Source organism: Lepidochelys kempii, chromosome 4 (genome assembly GCF_965140285.1).
Source record: "Lepidochelys kempii isolate rLepKem1 chromosome 4, rLepKem1.hap1, whole genome shotgun sequence".
NCBI classification, from domain to species: Eukaryota; Metazoa; Chordata; order Testudines; family Cheloniidae; genus Lepidochelys; species Lepidochelys kempii.
In genome coordinates this window covers 59,798,840-59,824,929 of record NC_136383.1, presented here as the reverse complement: position 1 = coordinate 59,824,929, position 26,090 = coordinate 59,798,840, and the positions used below count along the sequence as shown (strand labels likewise).

Genomic DNA, 26,090 nt, shown 5'->3' with positions numbered 1-26,090 from the left:
TTTAGTTTGCCCATAAGAGCTTTAAGTCCCAAAGCTTTATCCTTCAGACTAATTCCAAAATATTTCATAATTCTAGATGAGATATGGTTCTCGAGCAATGTCTGCACTCTGATACCGTTGGATTTATGGGTTCCAGCATAGAAATTACAGCTAGAAAAGGTCTACATTCAAAGAGTTTTATCTCACTCGCAAAGCAAGGTTATTACCTACAGTACAAGTTCTTGTGCTTCCTCCAGGCTAGTTTTTGAATAGCCCTCATTCCCAATCTAAAGTCTGTCGATTAAATAAATTAGTAATCATTGAATTATGAACCTTCCCTAGCAGCTGAACCACCCCTCTTGTTCTGGCATCTGGCCCCTTAGCTTACCTATCCTGTGACAGAGGCACCACCAGTAGGAGTAAGCCAGGAGGTGGGACAGAAAAGGGAAAATAGAACGATGCTGGATCCTGTGATTATTAGCTCCTAAGGGCTAGTTTATAGTATGAAGAAATGCTACTGCTGCCTCCATTTCTTTTGGTCTCCATGACTTTGTCAGGGACATAGCCTAACTTACTACATGTGCAGAATTCCAAATTAATTCAGTGCAAGTTTTGTATAAAGACTGTGGGACCCAATCATCTGAGCTAGGACTCCATGAGCTATTTCCAATACAGGACTTAGGGCCAGCCCTGTATTGCCATGAACCATAGAACTAGCACCCCAGGTCACATAGGCAAGTTTCCCCGCTACAATCTGATGTTCTGCTGCTGCCGTTAACGGATTAGTTATGCAGTACTGTATTGTAGCGGGGAAACTTGCCTATGTGACCTGGGGTGCTAGTTCTATGGTTCATGGCAATACAGGGCTGGCCCTAAGTCCTGTATTGGAAATAGCTCATGGAGTCCTAGCTCAGATGATTGGGTGTCCCCTGCTTCCACATATCCCAGCTGTTTTAGTTTTGTCTACAAACCACTCTTTTGGGTTGTGCAAACCCTCTGGAGCATCTGTTTAGGACTCTGCAGAGGCTGGTTACTAGAGGGACCATGAAGCCAGGAGGTGGAGTTGAAGCACAGCTTTCCAAGCAAGGAATTGGAAAGAGCAATTAAATATTGGTCTCTGCTGTCGCACAGCTTTGACATTTTGTGCAGTTCCTTCTGGAATATTTTATGCAAATTATGTAATGAGAATTTTTCATATTGGAAATAATTTGCATATAACCATAACCTTCACTGTAAAAAATTGTATGAATTCAGTACTGATAAAAGAGTTAGCCTATTTGACCATTAGTGGCAGAAGGAGTTGAGTTGAGAGTTCTGCTGAATGAAGTCCCCCATCTATCACACAGTGTCCTGTCAGCATGCCTCACCTTTTATCCGGGGGACAGAGGAGGGACTTCCTCTAGAGGTAGGTCAGTCTCCATGGGTGAACAGGGTTAGTTCAGTCTCCATGACTCATGCAGTCCTTGGCCTCTTTGAAGAGTCTGCCAGTTATTGCAAAGTATAGTGTTGCGTTTGAGATGTGAGAGCTCAAACTAGGACCCACCCTACACATCTCTTATGATAAAGCACCAAATATCCAGTAGATGAGAACATCTTTTGATCCCTTCTCACATGTGCTGGATTCAAACTAGTAATGTAAAAGTGAAAGGCTCTATAGCTTATTAGCATCGCTCTGAAGTACCAACTCCCCAGTAAGTGCTAATTTCATACCTTCAGGAACAAGGCTTGCTTTCTTGAAAGGAACGTTTATTAAATCAAGTTCTGACCTTTATGGAGCTTACCCAAGCAAGGTCTTCCACTCTGTTGATGCACATGAAAAACTTTCAGTATCCTGAAAACATACCTCACACTGTACTTAGAGACAGCTCCCAGGAGCCAAAATACAAACAATAAACATACAATAATAAAAAATTAACATCAAAATCCACATCTAAATAAAATCATTTCAACAAGTACACTAAAGAGGGACCCTATATTATATAACATAACATTATCTGCAAAACCAAGCATTCAAAAATTAGGAATTGCCAGAATTAAGGTTGTCTGTGCAACTTTAATTGTGCCTCCATGTGATTATACACTAGGAAGCAGTCTTTAATTATACAATCAGATTTTCCCTGTTTTAATACAACTGGGTCAGGCCTTATGACCTTTAGAGCCAGACTATAGCTGTATGTCTTTCATTTGAGATAAAGGCGCAAATAGTAGCAGATATAGGCTGTTATTTTCTATGTGGACCAGCCCTGAGAGCAGAGGTATGACACACTTTTGCCAATGGCTTACAAAACTGTTTTTGAGACAACACTAAGATGCTGGGCATCAGTCATTCCTGGCTTTAGGAGCAGAATTGTCTACAGTGGTTAGAACAGTAGTTGCAGATAGATTTAGTACACATTATGAAAGCCAATGTGGCTGACTGACTGCATCTTGGTTCTGTATTAGGGCGTGTCTACACTGCAGCTGGGAGCAAACCTCCCAGTCCAGGTAGATAGACTCAGGCTAGCCTAGCATATTAAAAATAGCAGTGTGGATCTTGTGGCTTGGGCTACATTTAGGGTCTGGGGGGACTTCAGTGTCTGAGCTGCCACCCCAGCTGCAACATCCACACTGCTGCTATTTTTACTGCACTAGTTTGAGCCCCACTTTTATGAATCTGTTTGCCTTTCCTGGGAGGCTTGCTCCCAGCTGCAGTGTAAACATAACTAGAGACCTGGGTGTTCTGTTCCAAGCTCTATCTACAATGACATTGTGCAACTTCTAGGTTACCTTAATTGTGAGGTAAGTCAGTTAGAAGTGTTGTGAACAACCCATTAATATTAAAAGATGTGAGAACAGATACTTGATTGTGCTGTTAGAAGTACATCAAGAAATGAAAAATGTTAATTTATGTTGACTGATTTCTCCAGTATCTGTGGAGCATAACTCTAAAAAGGTGGATGATTCCTGCCCCCACTAATTATGCTATATTGCCTCCAGAGGGGAATAGTTATGCAGCTCTGAATTAATGATTTGGAGAATCTTTAGAGAGTATCTACAATTGCCAGAGTATCTCTATGTTGAGTTACTTCTTTCACAGTTAAAATTGGCATCTGGTGGAACCCAGCAAAGACTGCAACAGTCAGAATAGCAAAAATCAATGTGAGCATTTGAAGTGCTATAGACATTTGTTCTCTCATAAAAATGTGATTATACATAGCTGTTTGTGTTATGCACATTATGTGTCAGAGTTGCACAGGAATGCACTGTAGAAGAATGGGTCTTTTTACAGTGATTAGGTTCATGAAGAATTATAGGTTAAAGAACATTCATGTACGTGAACGGAAAATAAATTGTAGATCCCTGAAATCCCAATTTTGGCAGTTTTAGAAAATATGTTATTTCATTGTGCTCTGGCTCGGAACACTGTGTCCATATAGGTTTTAAACAAAGTTTATTACATGTATGAAACACAAATTTGGGTCACTTTGGTTTTGAGTACCTGGGTGAATATATACTACTTCTCATCTGGAAAATCTTTATGTATTGATTTTGGCACTATAGCCTCGATTTTTAAATGTAGTGCTGTGCTTGGGATTGCAATGTCTAACTGATTTAGGAGCCTACATCTCATTTTCAAAGGGGATTTAGATAGTCTAAATCCCATCCACTGTCTATGGGACTTAGACTCCTAAGTGCCTAAATCCTTTTGAAAATGAGGCAAGGCCTAACTGATTTAGGAGTCTGTAACACTGAGTGCAGCAATACCTAAATATCTTGAAAAATTTGGACCTATAACATTTGTGGTGTTGTGGCCAGAAATGTATGAAGTTTGCAGCTTCATAATAGCCCAATTATATGAAACTTTACTGAATATGTTGTATTTGTATTAATTTTGTGTATATTTATATATTAATTTATAGTATTATTTCAAAGATTTTGGGACCTCATGTGAAGTACAGGTGAGCATTAAAGGAGGTGAGAGATAAGAATTATTTTAACTTCCAAACCAAAAGTGGTTGTAACTATCATCAACACTAAAGGGGTTAACATTAGCAGTTTACTAATACAGTGAGAAGTCCTGCTGAGCCACTGTGGGTGTTTAATGGGAGAAGAGGTGATTATGATTAAGCAGGTAAAAATTTAGACTGAGATACAATGGAGAAGCAAGCTGCATTTGAGCTTTGATCCTCCTTCCCCCTCCCACTATGATTATTCTATTATCTAGATTTCTCATCCTGTTTTCTACTATTAGTAAAAAGTTTATTTGAAAAGAGCGTCATAAACATTCTTCTGTTCCTGCTGCTTATTCCACACTTAAGGTTCTATTCTTCTATGGCTATGTCTACACTATGAGGTGGGGTATGATTACCAGCTTGTGTACACATGCTCACATGAGAATAAATAGCAGTGTAGCCATGGTCGTATGGGCAGCAGTGACATGTCTCCACCACGCTGAGTACTTACCCACAGAGTATTTACCATGGCTACACTACTTTTCATACTTGAGCTAACAAGTCTCTGTCTGCGGGCCTGAGCTCGTAGACATAGACATGGCATCACAGTGATTTCTAGAGAGAGTAATTGTGTAAATGATGTAAACTTTTTTTTAATAATAAGAGTTGAGTTGGCAATTTATTTCAACAGCATAAAGTCATGCAAGATCACTACACAAATAGGTACATCACAAACACAGTTGCTGAATGAATCACAGTATTACAATATAAGGCCCCTATCCTGCAAACACACTTTTACTTGAAATCAATGCGACTACTCATGTAGTAAATTTAAGAATATGTTTGTGTTTGTAGGATTGGGGCCTAAAGTATTACAGAGCTTAAGCAGTTTGCACCTCCAGGAGCCATTTGTTATCTGATCACTTCCATTTAATATTCAAATATAAAGTCAGAGCATACAAACCACTGATTTTCTAACATAGGATGCATTCTCACACAACACTATATCATACTATGTTTTGAGACCCTTTAATTATATAACACATATACACACAATATGGACAAACCAGACCTACGGTTGCCATAACAGAGAATTTGTCTTGCTTCTGTAGCTTTCGTTCTGAATCCCACACAGATGCTGTCAGGTCATATGTCGCCAAAAATGTAGTTTCATTTGTTCCCCAAAACCTAATACTGACAAATATTGCCATGACTCCCCCCCCCCGCCGCATTTAAATCTCAATGGTATCTTACTTACCCACACACATTCCCCAGCAGTTTTACAACCTACACATTGTAACAGAGTGCTAGTGCATAAGGACCTGAAAGAGAAGTCAACTAGAAACCGACTAGTCTATTTTCATTCATCAAGCTAATACACAAAAGGACCATAGCATCAAGTGATTAAAACATTAGAACTTGAATTTTAACAATCTATGGTTTTTAAAAACATTTTTCCACCCTGACATTGTCTTCTTAAGTTTTTAATTTTTGTTTACCTTTGTATGGTAATCATGAAATGTGTCCTTTTAACCTGACGTCTTCACTACTAACCGTTCCCAGCAACGCAAGACTCCTGTCCTTTGAGGTCCCCGCATTGCACATTAAGGTTCTTAAAGAAGATCCACCGCCCTCAAAAAGAATCATACAAAGAACCAACTAAAATGAAATGCAACTTCTATATTTCCACTCCCTATCTACTCCATCCTCCATAGTTACCTGTATATTGTGCCAATCCTGCACTTATAACACATGCAAAATTTCAATGATGATACTGCCCTGTGTTTTGTCCATTATAATAACTAGTTCCTTCCTTTCAGTAATGTCACAATTCATATTTGAGCCTGGGTCTGAAAGGCTATTCATAATCCTTAAATAGAGTATTCTATTAGCAAAAATAGTCATTAGAAAAATAGTTGGTGTTGAAATTTCAAGTTTGAGACTTCAGAGCAACAATCCAAGAATCGACACAGGTGTTAGATCTGCTCAATCTATGGCCCCAATTTAGCAAGCCAAAATAGCATATTCTTAATTTTAATAGGACTTAAGTCCTTTGCTGAATCGGGGACTGTATGAAAACTCCTAAGTGCATAAGGGCATAACTGAAGTCCTCCTGTGAATAATCAGGAGAATACAGCAAGTGTATCACAGGTTTAAAAGGCTTAGTCTGAGCATGTCTTAAGTATTCCTTAAAGATACTTTATGGAGCAATTTTCACTTACTAGATCTGACTGAACAATAACCCAGTGTCTGTTCCAGGTGCCCGGTGTCATCTAACAAAGTTTTCAGACAAATCACATCTTTCCCCAAATATCCCTGGTTGTCCCATCCCCATTAGCAAAGCGGCAACATCAGTCCTTTGATATTACAGCTACTGCGAGTACACTCACCTCATAACAATCCTAACTATGATGATCTTATTGATCATGGACCCATTGTTTATTCTGTAACTGACTCATGAGAATTACTGGAATTCTTACAAATCCCAAATAAAAGGGAGGGGCAGACGTAAAATGTAATTTGATACCTTATATGTCTTAAAGGATTGCTCAGTATCCTATTGGGATAAACATTGTTAGGGAAGTGCTATTCCATTATGCTCATCAATTTCAGAACACAAGTAAACATATAAAAATGAATTATATTTATATAATTATACAGTGCTGACCTTATGTACAGTAAATAAAAAATGCAATGGAATCTGTGCAGAGGTTATGATACATATGTTATGGAAAAGCATTTCACATTAGTTTAAAAATTTGCTGTAGGTTGGCACCTTAGGATTTTCTTTAAAAGAATGCAAGTTGTTTATAACAACTTAGTGGTAGTTTAAATCCAGCTGCTTTGGAGCATGACTGCAAGCTGAACATATAATTTATTCTAAATACAGTTCTGCATTGGTATTGAGGTCTGGGGTGAAATCCTATCTCAATTGAAAGAAATGAGAGTTTTGCCATTGACTTCAATAAGATCAGGATTTCATCCTTGGTCTTTACATTTTCAGTCGGTTGTAGTGGAGTAGCCAAAACGAGACACTGCTATTAGCAACAGAGCAGACACTTAATTCAAGATACCACACTTCAAACAGTTGGGGTTTTTTTGTTTCTTAAATAAAGATAAAGTAAATCTTATTGTAGAAATGGTAGTAAAGGAGGCATTTTTTGTTATTTAATATTGTTCTTAATTGACTGTGGTACATTGAGCTTTCACTGTTAAGAGACAAGATTTGGAGATTATGCATGCTTTAGATTTAAAAGTAGAGGCAGAATAATGCTTAAATGCCTCAGTACACAGAAAAGGCATGTTTACAAAACAGCAATAAACACTGTAGATAATAATAATAATAATAGAAATAGAATAGTCACTCAAAATGAGTGACTAGACAGGGTTGGATTTTGAAGGAAAGAGTCCACAGAGGTCTGAGATAAAAAGGTATCAGCCTGAGTTAAGAATAGCAATATTTTCCAAAAAGCCCTTGAATCATATATCACATGCTCTTCAAAAAGTTGCTGGCTTCTAGTTAAATATTCACACATTTGGTGTATGAAAGATGTATAATTTTTAAGGGGTATGTGGTATGTATAGGTGTTAAATTACAGTACCTTGACTGTAATATCTGCCACAGAGACTCATGACACTTTATGGCACCCACACTGCTCCCATTACCGAGGGAAGAGAAGAGAAAATAGGCCTCTTTCCTTCTCTCCTGAACATCGGAAAATTCTTATTGGTTTGCATGTTACTAGTCTTCACCAACCAAATTGCTTTGTTCCATATCTTCTGAAACCCCCTGTACTGAATTATATTGGCTGCACTGACACTTACTAGCAAGGAAAATTCTGAGGAACTGCAGGCTTTCCTTGCAACTTAACCCAGACAAAAAGCTGTTCAGGATGTACAGAGTTTGTGCAATTAAAATGGATATATGATTTGTGAACACCTCTCAGAAAGGAACTGAATGGGCAGTACCGATCTGGCCACACACAGTAGTACAGGAAACAATATTTAACTAGGAGTTTTTACCAATGCAGAATACAATCCTGAGGCTGCTTTTATTTTCCATTAAAAGATATTTCTAGGCTTAATACAAGTTGATTTAGAAACAGTAACTTTTCTGAATGCAAAATACATACATATGGAAGTTAAATTAGCTTGTTTTCAGCTTCCATCATTTCTGCCTAGGTACTTAGATGGCCTCTATCATCTGCTTTCAGGATGAAACTCTAATCTTCACTATTTTATATGGCACTTGGATACACAGAGTTAAGAGATACCTGATAAAATAAATTCACTAGATGAATTTATGACTGAAAGCAGGGAGCAGAACTATATCAAACACCCCACCCCACCCCCGCACACACACACACTTTCATGGCTTGGAAGGTGTGTTAAATTCACCTTCTGTGAGATTTTCAGGAAATCTGGTTTATTTGGCTTACACAGTAAGCTACTCTTTGTACATTGTGTTCTGGATAAAGATGTGATTAAAATATTACACAAGTTACAGGTCACATTTTTTTCTCTTTACACAACTGCTGATAAGTAATTTGTGCTTTTATAAATACAGTATTATACGTTCTATGTACAGGCACTGACAGACTCTGGTGCTGCTGTTAACCAGCCATCCACAGAAAGAATGGAATAATGATAGTGGGCAGGGTGGTGGAAGGTGCCAAACCCAGACAGACTATAGATGCTAATCCCAGGAGCGCTGAAGCAAGAACACTTCTCTGGTCCCGAATAATCATCTTCACTGTTTCACAGAACTGCAAAAGTCAGAGGGAAAGGTTCACAGTTAAATATGAAATCATTCTAAACTGATAGGTATTGGTGAGGGCAAGGAGAAAGCAGACCATCAAAGACTGCTCTGTACCAGGGATTCAACTTCTGTGGGCTAGAAAGGGATGGCTGGGTGAGTGAAAAGGGATCTATTCCCCTTAGAAACTGCCCCTGGCCCCATTGGAGTCCGTAGGAGCTTTACTACTGACTGCAGTGCATGCAGGATCGGGTCCTTAGAGAGGCCAAGCCTATCTTAAGAGTTCATTACTAGTTGTCTAATGAATCACGCTTTATTTTCTTGATGATCAACGTCACTGCAGAGAGGTTAAATTTAGCTGCCGGTTAAGTTATTTCTAAGCAACTTGGAAATTGTTTTCATGACTTGCAAAACCTGTAACTGATTGTAATTTGGTGTGAAACCTACATGGCAGGAGAATTTAAGTGGATAGGATGGTGGGCAAGCCATTCTGGTGAACTGACTGTTAGCATCTACTGGAAAATTACGCTTTCATAGAGACACTCCCCTCTCCCCTTTACATACTACAGATTTCAGACTGAAATACGCCTGGAGTCAGTCTTTGCAATCCCTTAAAATGCCATTAATTCTGTTTGATCTCCTGCTGAATAAAACATCCAAGATCCTGCTTGGCGTTGGATGGGGAAGGGAGAGACAGTGAAACAGTGTTTTGCAGCAGTCTGTGGCTGCAGTGCCAGTATACAGTAACTTCGGATCAGAGAGCTGAGTATTGACTAGACTGCTCAAAAGATTGCTTACTTACGGAAACCAGGCCTCAGCACCAAGTGACCTACTTCTCAGGGAGTACACTTGGAAAAAAAACAAGGTTTTTTTTTTTTTTAAGAATTGTGAAGATTGAGCCCAACTGAGATTTTACACAGCCTATCCTCTCACCAAGCTGTTTGTTGGACTATTCAAGCCACACACAAAAACTCTGTTATTCTGGAGGTGCTAAATAGTAACACCAATTAAAATCTGTTCTGATTCTGTAAAACCTAGCAAAGCTTTCAAACTCATGGAAAGTGCTCCACTACTAATGCACACAGATTAAATATTTTACTTTAAATAAAAAATAATAATAATAAAGAAGCTGACTAGCCTCTGTTCCTTGGCTGAAATGAGCACACAGGGTAGTATGTGCTCCAACATAATTATCACGCAGAAACATGGCTTTCACTGCGAGAAATTATTTGCGCTACCTAAATAAATCTGACATGTTTACTTTTGTAGGCTTGTAAAGTGCGTGGGGGACTCCTTTCCAAACTAGCCTTGGGCTGCTGCTATCACTGACTTCAGACACCTCATAATGTGGCAACTGTACATTTCTTTTATCTGGGGAGGAAAGGCCTGCCAGCTCTTTTCCAAAATCCATGATCTCTCTGGTGGCACAGGATTTGCTGAGAACCTAGTAGGTTTAACTAAAAACTGGTAAATGGACGGAGTTGCTGGGCTTTTTCATTTCTAGAGAGCATGGATCCAGTGCCTCAAAGTAAAGTATTTTCGTATCATTGGTTTAGATCATCAGAAGGTGAAGGGGGGGGGGGGAGGTGTGTGCTTTGTTGGCAGAAATTTGCTTTTATTTTTCTTTATTTCCCTCCCCCCCCCCGTCGACTGATGCCAGTCTTGCTTCTTTAAACAAATTCACTGTCTGTCTCCCTACCCCCAGCTCAGAGATTATTAGCCATGAAACACCTGGTTTATCAGTGCCACAAGCCCTTTCAGGTATAGGGGGTACTTTCCTCCTCACCCATGCCAAATAGAGCTACTTTATTCAGGTCAAATACTAGCCTAGAGTTTGATTTCATAGAGGATGCTTTACTCTGAATGTACCTTTATGGCAGATCACATTATCAATGAGATTCCTCTTTCTTCGCATACTTTTAGAACCTTGCCAATTTCAAGAGTCTGTGTTTCTTCCACTAAGTTAGCCTTTGAGGTGGTGGGGGCTTGATTTGCAGCAATAACAATGCTTGGAACCAAACAGCCTTGGGTTTTAACCCGTTTCCAAGCATTCTAATTGGATTTGAAATGGGGGGAGACTCCCTTTGGGGGCAGGTGGAAATGACCTACAGAGGGGTGAGTTTGTAACTTCTACCTGTATTTACACATTTTTGGGCCCTCTGCGTGGACAGATTCCTTTCATGCTGAGTCTAGCAAACCATTAGCAGTCAAGGACCAAAATCCCTTTCAGCGTTAATGGTCCATTGCAGGATGTCAGGTCATTTGACCTCATGGGAGATTTGAAGTGTTAAGACTGTCTCTTGCCAGTTTTCAGGCTCCGGGGTGTTAGGAAACACTAGACAAGGGACTAGAAGTATGTAGACAAAGTTCAAAACCTCCAGCTAATGATGGCTTCAGACAACTCCTTTTGCAAGCAGCTTTTGGAGTAGCAGCCAAAGAACCAGGGGGAGGAGGAGAAGGGAGCCTCCCACCCCCTGCCCCTGCCCCCCAGAGAAGGCTCACGTTAAGCTACTGATGCTGCTCATGCAGAGGGAAAGAGGCTGAGTGAGCTCTCCTTTCACAGAGGGGAAGGACATGGTTAAAGTTACAGCAAGATCGTTGGGGCTCCTGCTGGGGCAGTTTCCCTCTCCAGTCTCCCCAGCCACCAGTCTTCCAAGACTCTGTGTCCTGTCCTCGCTCACTCCAGCTGGGCAGGTGTTTGGCTCACATGCCGGGTGGGAGGCCAGGGGGACTTCCAATCCGTTCGCCAGGTAACTCTAAAGCTGTTTTCAGAGTAGCTGCCGTGTTAGTCTGTATCCCCAAAAAGAAAAGGAGGACTTGTGGCACCATAGAGACTAACCAATTTATTTGAGCATGAGCTTTCGTGAGCTCACTTCATCGGATGCATGCTGTGGAAAATACAGTGGGGAGATTTATATACACAGAGAACATGAAACAATGGGTGTTACCGTACACAGGGTAAGGAGAGTGATCAGGGAAGGTGAGCTATTACCAGCAGGAGAGAAAAAAACCCTTTGGTAGTGATTTGTGCCCGCCCAGGGAGGGGGAGGTAGCTCGTCCTAGCGTGTAGGGTTTCCACGGGACGTCAGACGGTAAGCGGGGCAGCCAGCAAAGCGAACAGATCGGCTCCGCTTTGCTCCCCCCGCCCCCAGACACAGAGGGGAGATGGGCAGAGGACCAGCACACACCTGTACCAGTCACCCCAGGCCAACCCGGGGTGGGTGCGTCCCCTCCCCTAGCGAGGCAGGGCCCCGGGCGGGCTTTACCTTGTCGGTCTGGAAGCTGACCGCCGAGCCGTAGCGGCAGTAGGTGACGAAGTGCTCGCAGTTGTTCCACAGCAGGCTGTACGCCGTGGCCCCCACCAGCTTCTCCGCCCGCCGGGCCACCTCCTCCTCGCACAGCGCCTTGCTCGGGAAGGCCTCGTCCATGTGGTTCGCCAGGATGGAGCCGCCGTAGGCGAAGTCCTCCACCGTGTCCACCCGGATGCGGGCCATTCTGGCCAGGACGCCCAGGACGAGCCTCTTGTTGGTCACCACCTGCTGGATCTGCCGCTGGTCGTCGGTGAAGGCGGGCAGGATGTCCGGCATCAGGTGCGCCACGCGGTTGTCCCCGAGGTAGATGCCGAAGTGGACGAAGAGGGTGCGGGGCACCTCCAGCAGGTCGCCCCGCTTGAAGCGGGTGGCGTCGCAGGAGCTGGCGGGCTTCGCCTCTTCCTCCGCCGCGCCGGGGCCCTCGCTGCACAGCCTGAGGTTGGCCAGGAGGAGCAGCTTCTCCAGCAGCAGGGAGGCCACTTGGTACATGGGGTTCTTCATGCTGCGGGCCTGGAGGCTTTCCCTGGCCTTCCTCCTGCGGCGGGATGCTGCCAGCCACCCCTGCATCCCGCCTTCTTATCCCGGCGGGCGGGCAGGCGGGAGTGGCGGGGCCACAAGCAAGCGCAACCCCGATTGGCTGAGAGGGAAGTGGGCGGCTTCCAACCGTGAGCGAAATAAACCTTTATTCAGAAGCAGCGCTTGAAAAACGTCTCCTGGGCAAGCCCTGATGCTGCTGCCCTGTTGAAGCCTCTGGGAGGCAGAGCTCCTCCCCAGGGCAGCTCCTGGCTTCTGGATCGCCTGTTCGCGAGGAGAGGGGCCAGGGAACTAGGCAGTCGAACAATGTGTCCGTTTGCAGGAATTCAAAGCTGAGAGAGGGAAGCGATGGAATAAAATGAATGGCCATTGAGGGAAGTTATGAATGACACAAGTGCCACTAGAAGAAAAGGAGGACTTGTGGCACCTTAGAGACTAACCAATTTATTTGAGCATAAGCTTTCCTGAGCTACACTGATTTCGTTATGGGCGTAAATTGTGTACAGCTACAGCCTGTAAGTGGGGACCTCAAAGTAACGCAAACTACTTCCAAGATAAAAAGTTGCGCTTTCTCACGCGTTCAAAATGGTCTCCCCACCACCACCCCCCCAAGTCTTCATGGCGTTCAAATATAACATCATCATCTATTTGGGCCTGTAGAATAGAAAGGTCAGTTAGATTGCCGGAGAATTTCTCCCATCGCATTTGGATCTCTCCAACTACCACTTGCATTTGTGTATTCTGTTTTCTTTGCAATTCCTTGTAATCGCTTTAAAACGAGCATCAAATATCAACTGCATTTGAATATACGGGATTCTGTTATATTCCGGGATCATCACTGTAGCAAACACCGCATTAAACATTACAATGCCTAAGAGCTACTAGGGGCATTTCTCTGCTTGGACTATATGTAGTTATAAACATGCAGTGAGTAAGAGATCTGACCTCAAACACTAGCACTCATTTTTGATGTTGTGAATGACTACAGCCTCCTTGGAATTAAAATGTCCCCGATAGGTGTATTCGCTAAATAACTAACTGGCCGGGATAGTAAACTACAAATTACAAGTTCCCCCTGTTTGTCATACTTCGTGACGAACGACAGTGACAATTTGTTTCCTCCTAAACAAAGCTCTTTCCTCTCGCACTGAGTTCCTCAAAGTTCAAAGGATTAGGCAGGCACAATAAATGTTTATTACACAGCGCAGTGTACGGAGGAGAGGAAATCGTAGTGGCAATGACAAGTGATCGTGCACTTGATTCCTTTACAAAACCATTTGCATTTACATCGATCGATAATTTCCTGCTTATCTGGGAAGACAACAGGCTGCGAAGTGAGGAGGGGAGTGGAACTCATATTTACAATTTAACTTGTCCTAAAATCCGTCGGCTAAGAGAGCGGAGGAAACATGCCTCTGCTGTTTGTTTCCCGCTAATCCATTATGTCAATGTATAAATCCCGGGAACAAAGCCCACAAAAGAGCAGCTCTGTCAGGGCAACAAAGCCGCCTAGTCTGAGGCTAATAAGTTCCAGTAGCCGAGCAAATTCCCGGCTCTCCCTGGGGGCTGCGCGGAATGATTGATGGGAGGACATTCATCTTACCTGGAAAATGACAGGGCCTTGGAGACCAGGAAGGGAGGAGGGCCAAGCTCCCCTTTATCCTCGGGTTCTGTGGCCACAGCCTTTCTCCCAGCCCCTGCAGTCGCACTGTCCCCCAGACCCAGTGCCATTGACTTTTGTTCATGTCACAAACACTCCCGATTCAACCTTTTAGTTCCGTCTGGAGAAAGAAACTTCGTCCCACTATACATGAAGCAAGAAAGCGGGTGGGAAGAAACAGGAGGAGGGGCAGGGCCAGCTTTTCACACTATCCCCCTTTCTAAGGAAGATTGCAGGGCTGGGAAAATTTTTGAGCTAATTTCCTTACGTTTTGTTTGCCTGAACATCTGCAAACAAACTGATTTAGCGTGTCTCGGTCGGTTACAAACACTTGCTGAGAAGCGGGCAGGAACTGTGTATGCCCAAAGCCTCGACACATTTCTGTGGGCAAAGCAGGACCTCCTTAGAGCAAATAAATATTTTCCCTTTCAGTCATCATACCAGTGTCGGGGGGAGGAGGGCTCCTCACCATGGCATAGCGTAGACTGTGCATTCAGGAATGGATCCGAAACCCAAACATTCTAGGGGCGTTTTTATAATTAATCTCTTGCCACAAAAAGTCTCTACCAAGTGTTTGAAACCCAAAAGAAACCACCGTGTAAAACCCTGCCTTATAGCGGGCACATGGAAGGAGGAGCAGGAGAGAGCAAGTCAGGGGATCATTTGAGGGTTAGTCAGGTTTTTGGCCTTTCCTTTCCCTTCCCCAGGTCTTTTGCCCTGGACGATCAATATTTGTCTGATGGTTCTCTGTGAGTCGGTAAATGACACCTCACAGTCGGGTGCAGCAGAAAGGAGAATAAGAGATTGGACCAGCTTCTGCAAAGCACGGAGTGTGGTGCCTATCCTAAAGTCTGCTACTCCCCTTTTCACTCCTTGCAGAAGGCTATATTTCAGCCGAGGGAACTTCTTCACAACTAGGGGCTTGGAACCGAAAGGTGGATTTCATGAAATTATTCTTGTAAAGAATAATTTTGAATCACTGGTCTGATCTTGCTCAGAAGTAACAAGCAGCTTCCGTGCTAAACGAAAAGTACTTCCACCTCTCTAACCTGCAACCGGAGTGACAAACCAGCACGAACCTCCTGCGTAGCCATTCATTGCTGGTACTTGCCCCAGCACCTCTGACTGGTGGGGAAAGGAGGGAATCAGGCTTTAGGGAGTTTCTTTTGGGAGTCCCAGCCAAGTTATTATATAATGCAGGGTTAGCCACGTTGCGGATCAGCGCCAAAGCCTGCCCCGTCTACAAGAGAAAATAGCTTGAGGCGATGTTCACCTTATTTAATTGTGTGGAGGGTGTTTGCTTGGTTCGTGGCAGGTTCATCCCCCCTAAACAACATTGCAACCTGTGCTGCAAAAACTAGCTTTAACCGACGTGGTTACTGATCTATTTCTAGGTGCAACTGCACTGAGAAGAAGGTTGTGGGAACTTTTCGGACAAACTGCAGACACACTTGCAGCCAGCCAAACGGCAGAAGCAGCGATGTCAAGGATGCAGAGTGATGCTGTTTTTTAAGGTTTATGTTTCAAACCTGCGCTTTCCCCCGTTCGATCGCCAACCGCAGGTGGTAAAAATTTACCCTGGTCTACACGGGGGGTGGTGGGGGGGGAAGGGTATGTCGATCTAAGATACGCAATTTCGGCTATGCGAATAGCGTAGCTGAAGTCAGTGTATCTTAGGTCGACTTACCCGGCCGTGAGGACAGCGGCGAGTCGACCGCTTCCGCCTCTGGCGATCTGGAGTTCTGGAGTCGACGGGGAGCGTGTTCGGGGATCGATTTATCGGGTCTAGACGAGTCGCGATAAACCGATCCCCGATAGCTCGAGCACTACCCGCCGATTTTGCGTGCATTTTCAGAGCCGATTCAGTGGTTGAGCCCGCATGAAGGGTCCCCCGGCCTGGGGAAAATAAGGCGGGAAATCGGCATGAAGAACGTCACAGGAAATGAACAGTGTAAAACACGCCTGTCCGTATCACCAGATCGCACCTACATGCATCGACGTCCTCAGAGCAGGCGGCCAGGGAGGCTCCCTTGCTGGGGTGCAGTAACGCGGCTGCCTTCCCCGCGGGTCTCCTCTCCTTTCCAGACAGGCAGCGTTTCATCCCCACCCCATCGCTGCCGAGAGGGTGCGAACATCCCTGGGCCCAGAACCCCCTCGCCCTTGACGCTGCACAGAAAAGAGACGCTCGACCCACGACCCTGAGGCGCTGGAGACCCACGTCTCCCACTGAAGGCAGAGAAGGTGCTCAGCGCATTGCGGGGCTGGCCCCAGCGCTTCGTAAATCCTTATTCAGAGATTAGAGCAAGAGCCAGATTAGTCCAGGTCGGCGGCCCCTGGCCACCTGCAGGGCCTCGTCCTCGCTCTTCTCCGGGTTCAGCTTCTTCCCCTTGCTGCACTTCACACCGCCCCCCTCCTGCACCGCTTCCTAGCGGCTGAAGACGCTCTCCCCCTGCCAGTGCACCCGAGCACGTGAAGACGCGGCATCTTGGGTCAGATTCTGCAAAGGGGCGATGGTCCCCAACATTAGGCTCAGGCCCAAGGGGAGAGGAGGGATCTCGGCACCTTATAGGTGCTTTGCGGAGACAACCCTGAGTTGCATCCTCCCCACGACCACAGAAGGACTGAACCGACGAGAAAGGGCAAATACAGCAAATCCTCCCGCTGCTCTCTGATTTTACTGGTGTCTGGAGCAAACACGGAGCTTCCCCACGCGGGATCACACGCAGAAACGACGCCTGTCGAAAACATTTATACTTAACAATAAGGAGGCGGCTCCCTAGAACCCCACTTACACCCCACAGCCCTTTCATGCCTTGCTGCATCTTCCCCCACCCCATCTCCTGCCTCTGCCACATCAGAGTAACACCTGGACACCGCGGCAGGGATACCTGCAGGTTTTTGCCCAACTAGCTTGAGGTGCTCAGCAAAACAGGGGAGGCCTCCGGGGCCCCTAGGGTCTCCCCCTCAGAAGTAGCGTTAGGTTGAAGCCAGAGGGAGCGGTAACTCCGTGGTTGGTACCAATAAATGTTTTCACGCTGGATCATAGCACTGTTTAGTCAGAGGCAGCCTTTGTTTGCTTGTTAAAGGCCAGTTAGTTTTAATCCCCAAATTGTCAGAGTCCATTACAAGTAAATCCGGGAGAGAAACCCAAGATGAAACTCAAGAAGAGAAGCGGGGTGGTCCCCACAGGTAGGAGGAAGCTCAAAGCCTTTATGCTCCTGAGTTTCAAAGGAACAAAGTGAAGGCTGGGGCATTACTGCACTGAGTAACCCACACAGCAGTGAAGCAGCTGAAGCATGAAAAAGCCGCACCTTTCCCGACAGCTGGTTTATACGGAGGGCTGGAAAGCCACTGGAAGGCATCAGATAAACAAGAAATCAATGAAATGTAGCATTACTGCCCCCAGCCCAGACACATAGCCCCAGGGGATGCAATCAGATAACACTGCACCACCGCAAGGCTGTGGTATTGGGAGATTTCATTTATTAATGCTCATAAAGTTTCAGATCTTTGGATAGAAGGTGCAATGTAACTGCTTATTATTACAAAAATATACATTTAAACTTAATAACTTGTACACTGATAACATTCTTCTTTGTTAGTAAATAGATGATTACAGCTATTTTTGAAAAGCAGCAAAACTTTCAAGTCCTGCATGGAAATCTCAGGTTGAGCACCTATATTAGGCTCTTTCTAACTCTGGCTCCTGCATGCCTAATCCCTTTCAACCAATAGGGGAGCAAAACAAGAGAAAAAAAAAGCCATATACTTTGACACTTCCCCTTTCTATTCTGTTTTTCAGTAAAATAAAACAAGGTGTGTTTATATCTATTACTTGAAGTTGTTCATGGTTTCTGTTAAACATAAGAAACTAACCCCTTGGAAATACACATTTTTTCTAGAAAGAAAATACTTTTTTTCTTCACTAAACATATTAGTTTAATCTATTACATTATAATTAAAATTTAAAAAGGCATTTCACCTCTAGTCCAACTCTAGAACACACTACTTCTCCAGCCTGTTTTGGATGGTCATTGCAGGACATAGTCATTCTGTGCATTGTTTAATGGGCAGATTAAATTGTCACAAAAATGGCAAAACTATCTCAAAATATTAGTTTTAAATATATGATGAATTGTACTGTCTGTTTTGACTGTTAGGGACCGTGCAACATTTTAGGATGTATTACATATTTTATTTTGAGAATTAGAGCTGTCATAAGAAACAGTAAAATTAGAGAGCTCCGAAGCCAGTGACAATTTGTCTAAGGGAATCTGTCACATTCTCTAAGGAAAATATTATGAAAATAAATGCCACTTGGTGCAATCTAGTGTGTTGCAAAAGCAAACAAACAAAATCCAGCCATAGCTCAAAGTTATCCCTACTGGGAATGGTTTAGTGGTGTCTGGACAGGTATGAACTCCAACAGAGACAGAAAAACCCCTCTCCATTCCCTACTCCATCAAACTACATGGTTTAATTCTTCAACAAACTGTGCCTCTGTTGTACAGTTGTGAATGCTCTGCACCTCCCAGCCCACAGGCCACCACTACCAGTGGGTCTAAAGTGTTCATTGTTTAGTCATTCAATTTTCATATTATCCAACAGTGAATGTTTAATTTGGTACAGAATTGGGTGAGATACAATCTAAAGTGGGAACTGAACCAACACACAAACTCAGAAAACGTAAAAGGAACCCAAAACAATTAATATTAAAAACATTTCTAAACTAAGTTGCAATTGGAAAATATACTAAAAGAAACTATTTAAATTACTGAAATATCTAGCCTTTTTACCAGTTTACTTTCAATATCAAAGTAGTCGCATATAGATATACAAAATCACTTAAACAGCACAGTGATTAAGGCTGTATATGTTTGGCATAGCCATGATTTCCATGACCAAAAATATCACTTTTAGGGTATTGTAATAACATCATGGGGCCAGATCCCCAGATGGTGTAAATAAGCATAACTATTGAACTTTACTGAGTTGCACTGATTTACACCAGTTGAGGGTCTGGCCCATGGTCCTTTTTCATCTTAGTCTGCTACTGAGCAAGACTTTCTTCCATTAATGATTGTTATTAATAAATTTGACTATTTGTTGGGTTTTTCTGTTTTCCTGTCTTAATATGGTTTCAGACTATTGATGACAGCTGTTTAACTGTTCTAATGGAAAAAAATGTAAACAATTTAAATATTGTGTACCTCCCTCCCCCAATATTCTGAGTTTTCCATATTTTTCTGTGACAAAGCCATGGTTTTCCCATATTTGCCTTTAGAACCAGACTTAATAATGATGTACAAATAATACTACATATGACTAGTTGACACAGTAATTAGTATAGTATCTTCTTACATTCTGTTTAGGTCATAAGCGAAAATAATATGGGTGAAAATTTGGCCCCCTCAAATTCCATGAGAGTTTTGTCATTGACTTGAATAGGGTCAAGATTCCACACATGATGTTCTCAACATAGTCCTCAAGTGGACAAAACCACAATGCAAACTGGAAAAATTCAGTTACAATCCTTGCTAGTGATAGGCTAGCAAATGGAGAACAGTAATAGAACAGATTAGAGCTCAGAGGCACTGCCAAAGATTTCTGATGAGGCTTACAAAGCACCTACACATCATTCATAGCTGTAACCCCTATAATTAAAGTCTCAATTTTATCAGCACTAAACAGTTAATAAATTCTGAAAATAAAGGAACATACACATTTCTGAATATAAAAGTACCTAAACATTGTCCACTAAGAGATTTAAAAACCCCCAAACATACATATCTTTCTGCTGTGGTAGGAGATACAGAGAATTATCAGGCCTGAAGCTCTGTTAGACTGAGTTTCTTTTCGGGGAGATGGATACAGCTCTCTAATTTACCATCTGGCACCAGCTCTGATGCACAATAGGTCTGTGTACTTTTGGGAAGCTGAGGATAGATGGAACACAGTGCAAATCAGACATGCCTCTTTTCTGCCCCAACATGCTCCCCCTCCAGGGTTGTAGAGAAGGGTGGTGCAAGGGACAGCTAAACTGACTCAGCACCTCCTGGGAACTCCTGTGCACTTCGGGAATCTCCAACAGAGGTGCTAAGACCAGATTCCATCCCTTTTGTAGCATCACACAAGAGACAGTGGGGCATCGAATCTGGCTGTTAGCATTTTTTCTTCTTCAAAATAATCCACATGACGAGAGCTCCATTTTGTAATTACTTCAGTGCTGTTTAAATAAGAGTTATAAGCAATGAGAGAAGTTGGGCATAGAAAACACTCAGCTTTCTCTCACTGACTGCAGAATAACCTGAAGTATAGTGGTCACCATTCAAAGTCAATATTCACCATCAGTCACCACACAGTGGTGCGAGAGTTACTACAGCTATTTACTGCCCTAATTAGAGGGAAAAACTGACCTCAGCTACCACAGTTTGACAGTTGTTGGTAAATGGTGACTTTTTAATAGACGAGCACCAAGTTATCTGACTGTTCTGTATACCTAAGGGATATACTGTGCAAAATCACAGTGCAGACTGAAGGTGGTGGACTTGAGCAGTTAGAGTTAAACAATATTATTCCTCTTAATTATTAAGAGTTCTAAAAAAGGACGGAGAGGAGGACTGGATTGAAAGGTAGTTTTCATTTTGCAAGTGTGTGTGGTTGTCTGGTTATCTCACTGTAAAACTGTTATTTTTTTATTTTATTTCTTTATTATATTTTACAGGAAATAAATTAACTCTTTATCCAATATATTAACTAGATAGGAAATACTATTAGTCACAGACAAATCTACTTGTCTGGTAATACTCAAAATATTACAGTTAAGCCTGAGAGAGAGAACTGTCACCACCACTTTAGTTTGAAGTTTCTTGAATTTGACTCAAGAAGCTAGTTTTTGTTTAGCATGTTTGTTTGTTTGTACTCAGAGTTTTAAAAACAGATGAACCTAATAATCATTATTCTATTAAGGACTTTAAATCTGGAACATTTTTTATCTGGAAATCCAGTAACATCTGTCCAAATGCCTTGCCCTGTAGAGAGAACAAAACAGAAAATAGATTGCATTGCGTGAACCAAGTATCTAAAATTAAGTTACATATTTAAATATACCATCTTTGCAAACATATATTTTAAATTAAAAAAAGTTGTTTGAAACAAGCAGGATATCAGACTTCTACGTTACATAACATCCCTGAACTTTGGTGTATTCAAAGTCTGGATCTGAATTTTGCTGCTAAGCCAATAGCCCATTATATAATGTTACAACCAGATTTTAGGTAATTTCCTTAACCCTTGAACTGCAAATCCATATAGGTTCTCTCTTTCTTTTATTTGTTTGACTTTGCTACTCACGTAGTTTTTCCTAAGTAAAAATTAAAAACTTGACTTAAGATTTGCAACCATTTAAACTTCGGTAGGTAGAGCGAAGCTTTTCCAGTAGTTATTTATTTAAATTACTGCATACCAGGGTTCAGTGAGCTAGATCTCTTTGCTTTATAGGTTTTTTTTTATTTAGGACTCAATTATGACACCACATTCATGTTGAATTGTATTTTATTCTGTGAACAGTCCAGATGATTTCAGTGAGACTACTTGTGAAGTAAGATATTTCTCAGCATGAGTAAGGATGGCAGAATTGGGCTGTCAACACAGTGTGTGTATGGTTGGGGCTTTGTGCAGTTTATGGAGGCCTCAGCCCCGTAAGCCTGAGCCCTGGAAGCCCAAGTCAGATAGCATGGGCCAGCTGTGGGTGTCTAAATGCAGTGTAAACATACTTCCTGTGCCTCCATCTTCCTTTTGCACACCTACACAGGATTAACCAGAATTAAACCCTGCCTAGATTCTCAGTTGGTGTGACTCCATAGAAGTCAGTCAAGTTACACCAATTAAATATCTGATCAAAATCAATGGAGTTACACCAGTTGGGAATCTGGTCCTATGTATACCAAAATACACTCAAAACCAAGTTGTCTAGCAGACACCTGCTCTCCCAAAATGTGACTACATTTTTCTGAGTAGCTAAATTCATTAGTATGTCAGAAACGCAGCTCACACATCACAAAGCACGGCAACTTCACCTTTCATAAAGTCTGCAAATCCATCATTTCACATATAAACCAAATCTTTTCCACCAACTGAGCTATGCATCACTGCTTAGTTTTCAAACTTGGAAGAATGAATGAGAGACTGTTTTTGTGAAATTAAAAGATAGCTATTAGTCAATAGATTATTACTCCATCCCAGTGTTGTTTAAAAAGAGTTTGTGCAATATGTAGTTATAAAAAATAACTAAAATCAAAATCAGTGCCTGCATACGTACCTGTGGGTCACTTCTTAAGGATGCAATACCACCACCACCAAGGGAATTTTTCAGAACAAAGTTTAATCCGTGTATTCCTGGCAATTCATATCTTTAAAGGTAAAATTTAAAATTATGTTTGTTTTACAGTAGATTTAGATTAATTACTAGTGAAATGCAGCATTTAGAAATTGAAGTTCCAAAGTAATTTTTTAAGGACTGTGATGATGCCCCCATTTTGATTCAAGCACACTAATCAGAAGGAAAAAAACCCCAAAACTCCACCTTAATAGTAATAAGGTAGGATATGAACTAGGTTGGTCTTTTCTGATTAAGCTGTACAAGAATTTTGATTATATCATGTTCCAACATTAATAAACTGAGGTTGTTTTCTGTTAATTAGGTAACAACTGTAGCCTAAGTTTGATGGGCAAATTACAAAGTTTTAGTGCAGGAGCCAATTCAAACAGAGGGATTATAGTGTCCAGAATAGAAAGATTTGAATATTTCATAGTCCTGTTACTGAAAAAAGAAAAAGAGTACTTGTGGCACCTTAGAGACTAACAAATTTATTTGAGTATAAGCTTTCGTGAGCTGCAGTTCACTTCATCGGATGCATTCAGTGGAAAATACAGTGGGGAGTCGGAGAACACTTCAATCTCTCTGGTCACTCAATTAGAGACCTAAAAGTGACAATTCTTCAACAAAAAAACTTCAAAAACAGACTCCAAGGAGAGACTGCTGAATTGGAATTAATTTGCAAATTGGATATAATTAACTTAGGCTTGAATAGAGACTAGGAGTGGATGGGTCATTACACAAAGTAAAACTATTTCCCCATGTTTATTTCCCCACCCCCCACCATTCCTCAGACATTCTTGTCAACTGCTGGAAATGGCCCACCTTGATTATCACTACAAAAAGGTTTTCTCCCTCCTCCCCCCCCCCCCGGCCCCCGCTCTCCTGTTGGTAATAGTTCATCTTAAGTGATCACTCTCCTTACAGTGTGTATGGTAACACCCATTGTTTCATGTTCTCTGTGTATATAAATCTCCCCACTGTATTTTCCACTGAATGCATCCGATGAAGTGAGCTGTAGCTCACGAAAGCTTATGCTCAAATAAACTGGTTAGTCTCTAAGGTGCCACAAGTACTCCTTTTCTTTTTGTGAATACAGACTAACACGGCTGCTACTCTGAAACCTGTTACCGAAAAGTATCTGTACAGTAATTACTCATATCTCTGATATTTCTTTGGCTAAGAATGGCTTTCATCCCACCAAGAATTCATACGCTAACAATTACTGAGAAATAACCATACTGTGATTCTGCAAATCAGTGCATAAAATTGCAGCTACTCTATATAGCACCTGGAAATATTATGGGTACATCTGTGGAGGTTCAAATGTGAACATGGTTCAAACACAAAAAGATAATGATGGATTACAATGCACATGCAGTGATACTACATCAACAAAAATATGTTACCCAGTATATTTACGTAGCATTGATATATACTGTAATTGTGTAAAATCTAAAACAAGCCTAAGAAAAGATAATATATTTGTACAATTCACTCAGTATTTTTAAAATCTGCTTTTAAACATCAGAAACTCTTCAAAAAACAAATAAAAACACTTCAAAGAAAATTAAGATTGTGACAGAAACTAATAAAATAAAGGAAATTCACTGTTCTAACTGAACTCCCATAACTAGGCACAATGGGGTGCCTCCTTAATTACTTCCTCTGAAGTGCAGTGCCTAGGTATTTCATTAAAGATAAGACTTTTCCATGAGTTCCCAGTTAATTTTGGCCACATTGTACTTTGCTTGTATTTTTGCTTAGTGAATTCATACATCAAGAGAAAGAGAGCACTCTTCCTAGTTAAGAGTGAGCTGGAGGTGAAATGATAGGTTTCAGAGAAGAGATGTTTGTGTAATAGTGTGGTGCAATAATATAGGAGGTTGATTATTGTGCATTAAATATATGGATAGAAATTACAGTGGATTTTGAGTCTCAGTATGTAAATAAGTATCGTTTTCTCATTGCTTAATTTTGTATAAAATGACTGATAATGTCTAGTAAACATATATCTGACAAGTATTATCTTTTTGAACATGGGAACCCTTATCCACAGAGCAAGAAAATGACCCTAGCCCAAAGAGAGAGAGAGAAACTGGAACAGGTACAGAGAAGGGCTACTAGGATGATCCGAGGAATGGAAAACTTGTCTTATGAAAGGAGACTCAGGGAGCTTGGCTTGTTTAGCCTAACTAAAAGAAGGTTGAGGGGAGATATGATTGCTCTCTATAAATATATCAGAGGGATAAATACCAGAGAGGGAGAGGAATTATTTAAACTCAGTACCAATGTGGACACAAGAACAAATGGATATAAACTGGCCACTAGGAAATTTAGATTAGAAATTAGACGAAGGTTTCTAACCATCAGAGGAGTGAAGTTTTGGAATAGCCTTCCGAGGGAAGTAGTGGGGGCAAAAGATCTATCTTGCTTTAAGATTAAACTCGATAAGTTTATGGAGGAGATGGTATGATGGGATAACATGGTTTTGGTAATTAAATATTCATGGTAAATAGGCCCAATGGCCTGTGATGGGTTTTTAGATGGGGTAAGATCCAAGTTACCCGGGAAAGAATTTTCTGTAGTATCTGGCTGATGAATCTTGCCCATATGCTCAGGGTTTAGCTGATCGCCATATTTGGGGTCGGGAAGGAATTTTCCTCCAGGGCAGATTGGAAGGCCCTGGAGGTTTTTCGCCTTCCTCTGTAGCATGGGGCATGGGTCACTTGCTGGAGGATTCTCTGCTCCTTGAGGTCTTCAAACTACAATTTGAGGACTTCAATAGCACAGATATAGGTGTGAGGTCTTTTTTAGGAGTGGTGGGTGAAGTTCTGTGGCCTGCATTGTGCAGGAGGTCAGACTAGATGATCATAATGGTCCCTTCTGACCTAAATATCTATGAATCTATGAATCTATGAACTAAACCAGAAAATGCTCACAGAGCAACTTTATTACTCTCCCTCATTCAGAAAAGTAGAGACCTCAGAACTGTAACTATTTTTAATCTTGTTTCCTAAATTGAGCCATAATTCTGAATAGAACAGTTTATATGTATGTTTCTGATATTTTCCTCTACTATGGAGATATATACAATTAGAAGCATGCAGAATTAAAAGTGATAAAAGCTAGGTGTAGCTGAAGTGCTGACAAGAGGCTCACAGAATGTATCTGATTAATAGTGTAAAAGAGGGTACATAATGAGCTAATTAAGACAAAAGAAGGATTTCATTAGTTTTTGAAAAATAAGTTATTATTTCCTTTTGAAGAGGGCAAAACAAAGTTTATTTCTACAGTTTTATGCTGTATTTCTAATACCTTTCTTTAAATAAATATGAATGTGCATTGTGTCCAGAGCACTGAAAAATGTAGTGATTCACAAATAACCCTTCACTGGCAGGCCAGGACAGGGAGGGAGTGAAGTGATTAGCAAATCTTTTACATCTCTAAGTTCTATGATTCTATATGTACTACAGTGCCTTGCTAACAAATTCACACTGCTTTCAACAGCAGAATTGCTCAGACCTGTCTTTTTGCAGAG

The 26,090-nt window shown here is 41.8% G+C and overlaps 2 protein-coding genes across 4 annotated transcripts in view; both read right to left on the bottom strand.

The window, feature by feature from the left end:
- Positions 1 to 7,300: 7,300 nt before the first annotated feature.
- On the bottom strand, positions 7,301 to 12,531 carry LRAT (lecithin retinol acyltransferase). The gene is made up of 2 exons (XM_073341424.2): positions 11,934 to 12,531; positions 7,301 to 8,677 (listed from the first exon to the last, which is right to left on the bottom strand). Exons 1-2 carry the CDS (start codon positions 12,477 to 12,479, stop codon positions 8,525 to 8,527), a joined length of 699 nt encoding a protein of 232 aa, XP_073197525.1. The 5' UTR covers positions 12,480 to 12,531; the 3' UTR covers positions 7,301 to 8,524.
- Positions 12,532 to 17,639: 5,108 nt separating this feature from the next.
- LOC140910468 (uncharacterized) overlaps positions 17,640 to 26,090 on the bottom strand; it is a 109,397-nt gene continuing 100,946 nt past the window's right edge. For all 3 annotated transcript variants that reach the window (XM_073341417.2, XM_073341419.2, XM_073341421.2), the window contains 2 exons: positions 22,493 to 22,583; positions 17,640 to 21,203 (listed from right to left, as the gene is read on the bottom strand). In XM_073341417.2, the coding sequence (XP_073197518.1) occupies positions 21,129 to 21,203; positions 22,493 to 22,583 (166 nt within the window). In that variant the 3' untranslated portion in view covers positions 17,640 to 21,128. The remainder of the gene's footprint in view (positions 21,204 to 22,492; positions 22,584 to 26,090) is intronic.

Bases quoted from the DNA above. Each gene is read 5' to 3' on its own strand.
- LRAT (XM_073341424.2), bottom strand. From the start codon at position 12,479: ATGAAGAACCCCATGTACCAAGTGGCCTCCCTGCTGCTGGAGAAGCTG. The intron at 8,678-11,933 runs GTAAAGCCCGCC...TGACTTTTGCAG, and splicing joins TCAGCTTCCAGACCGACAAG to TTCTGTGAAACAGTGAAGAT.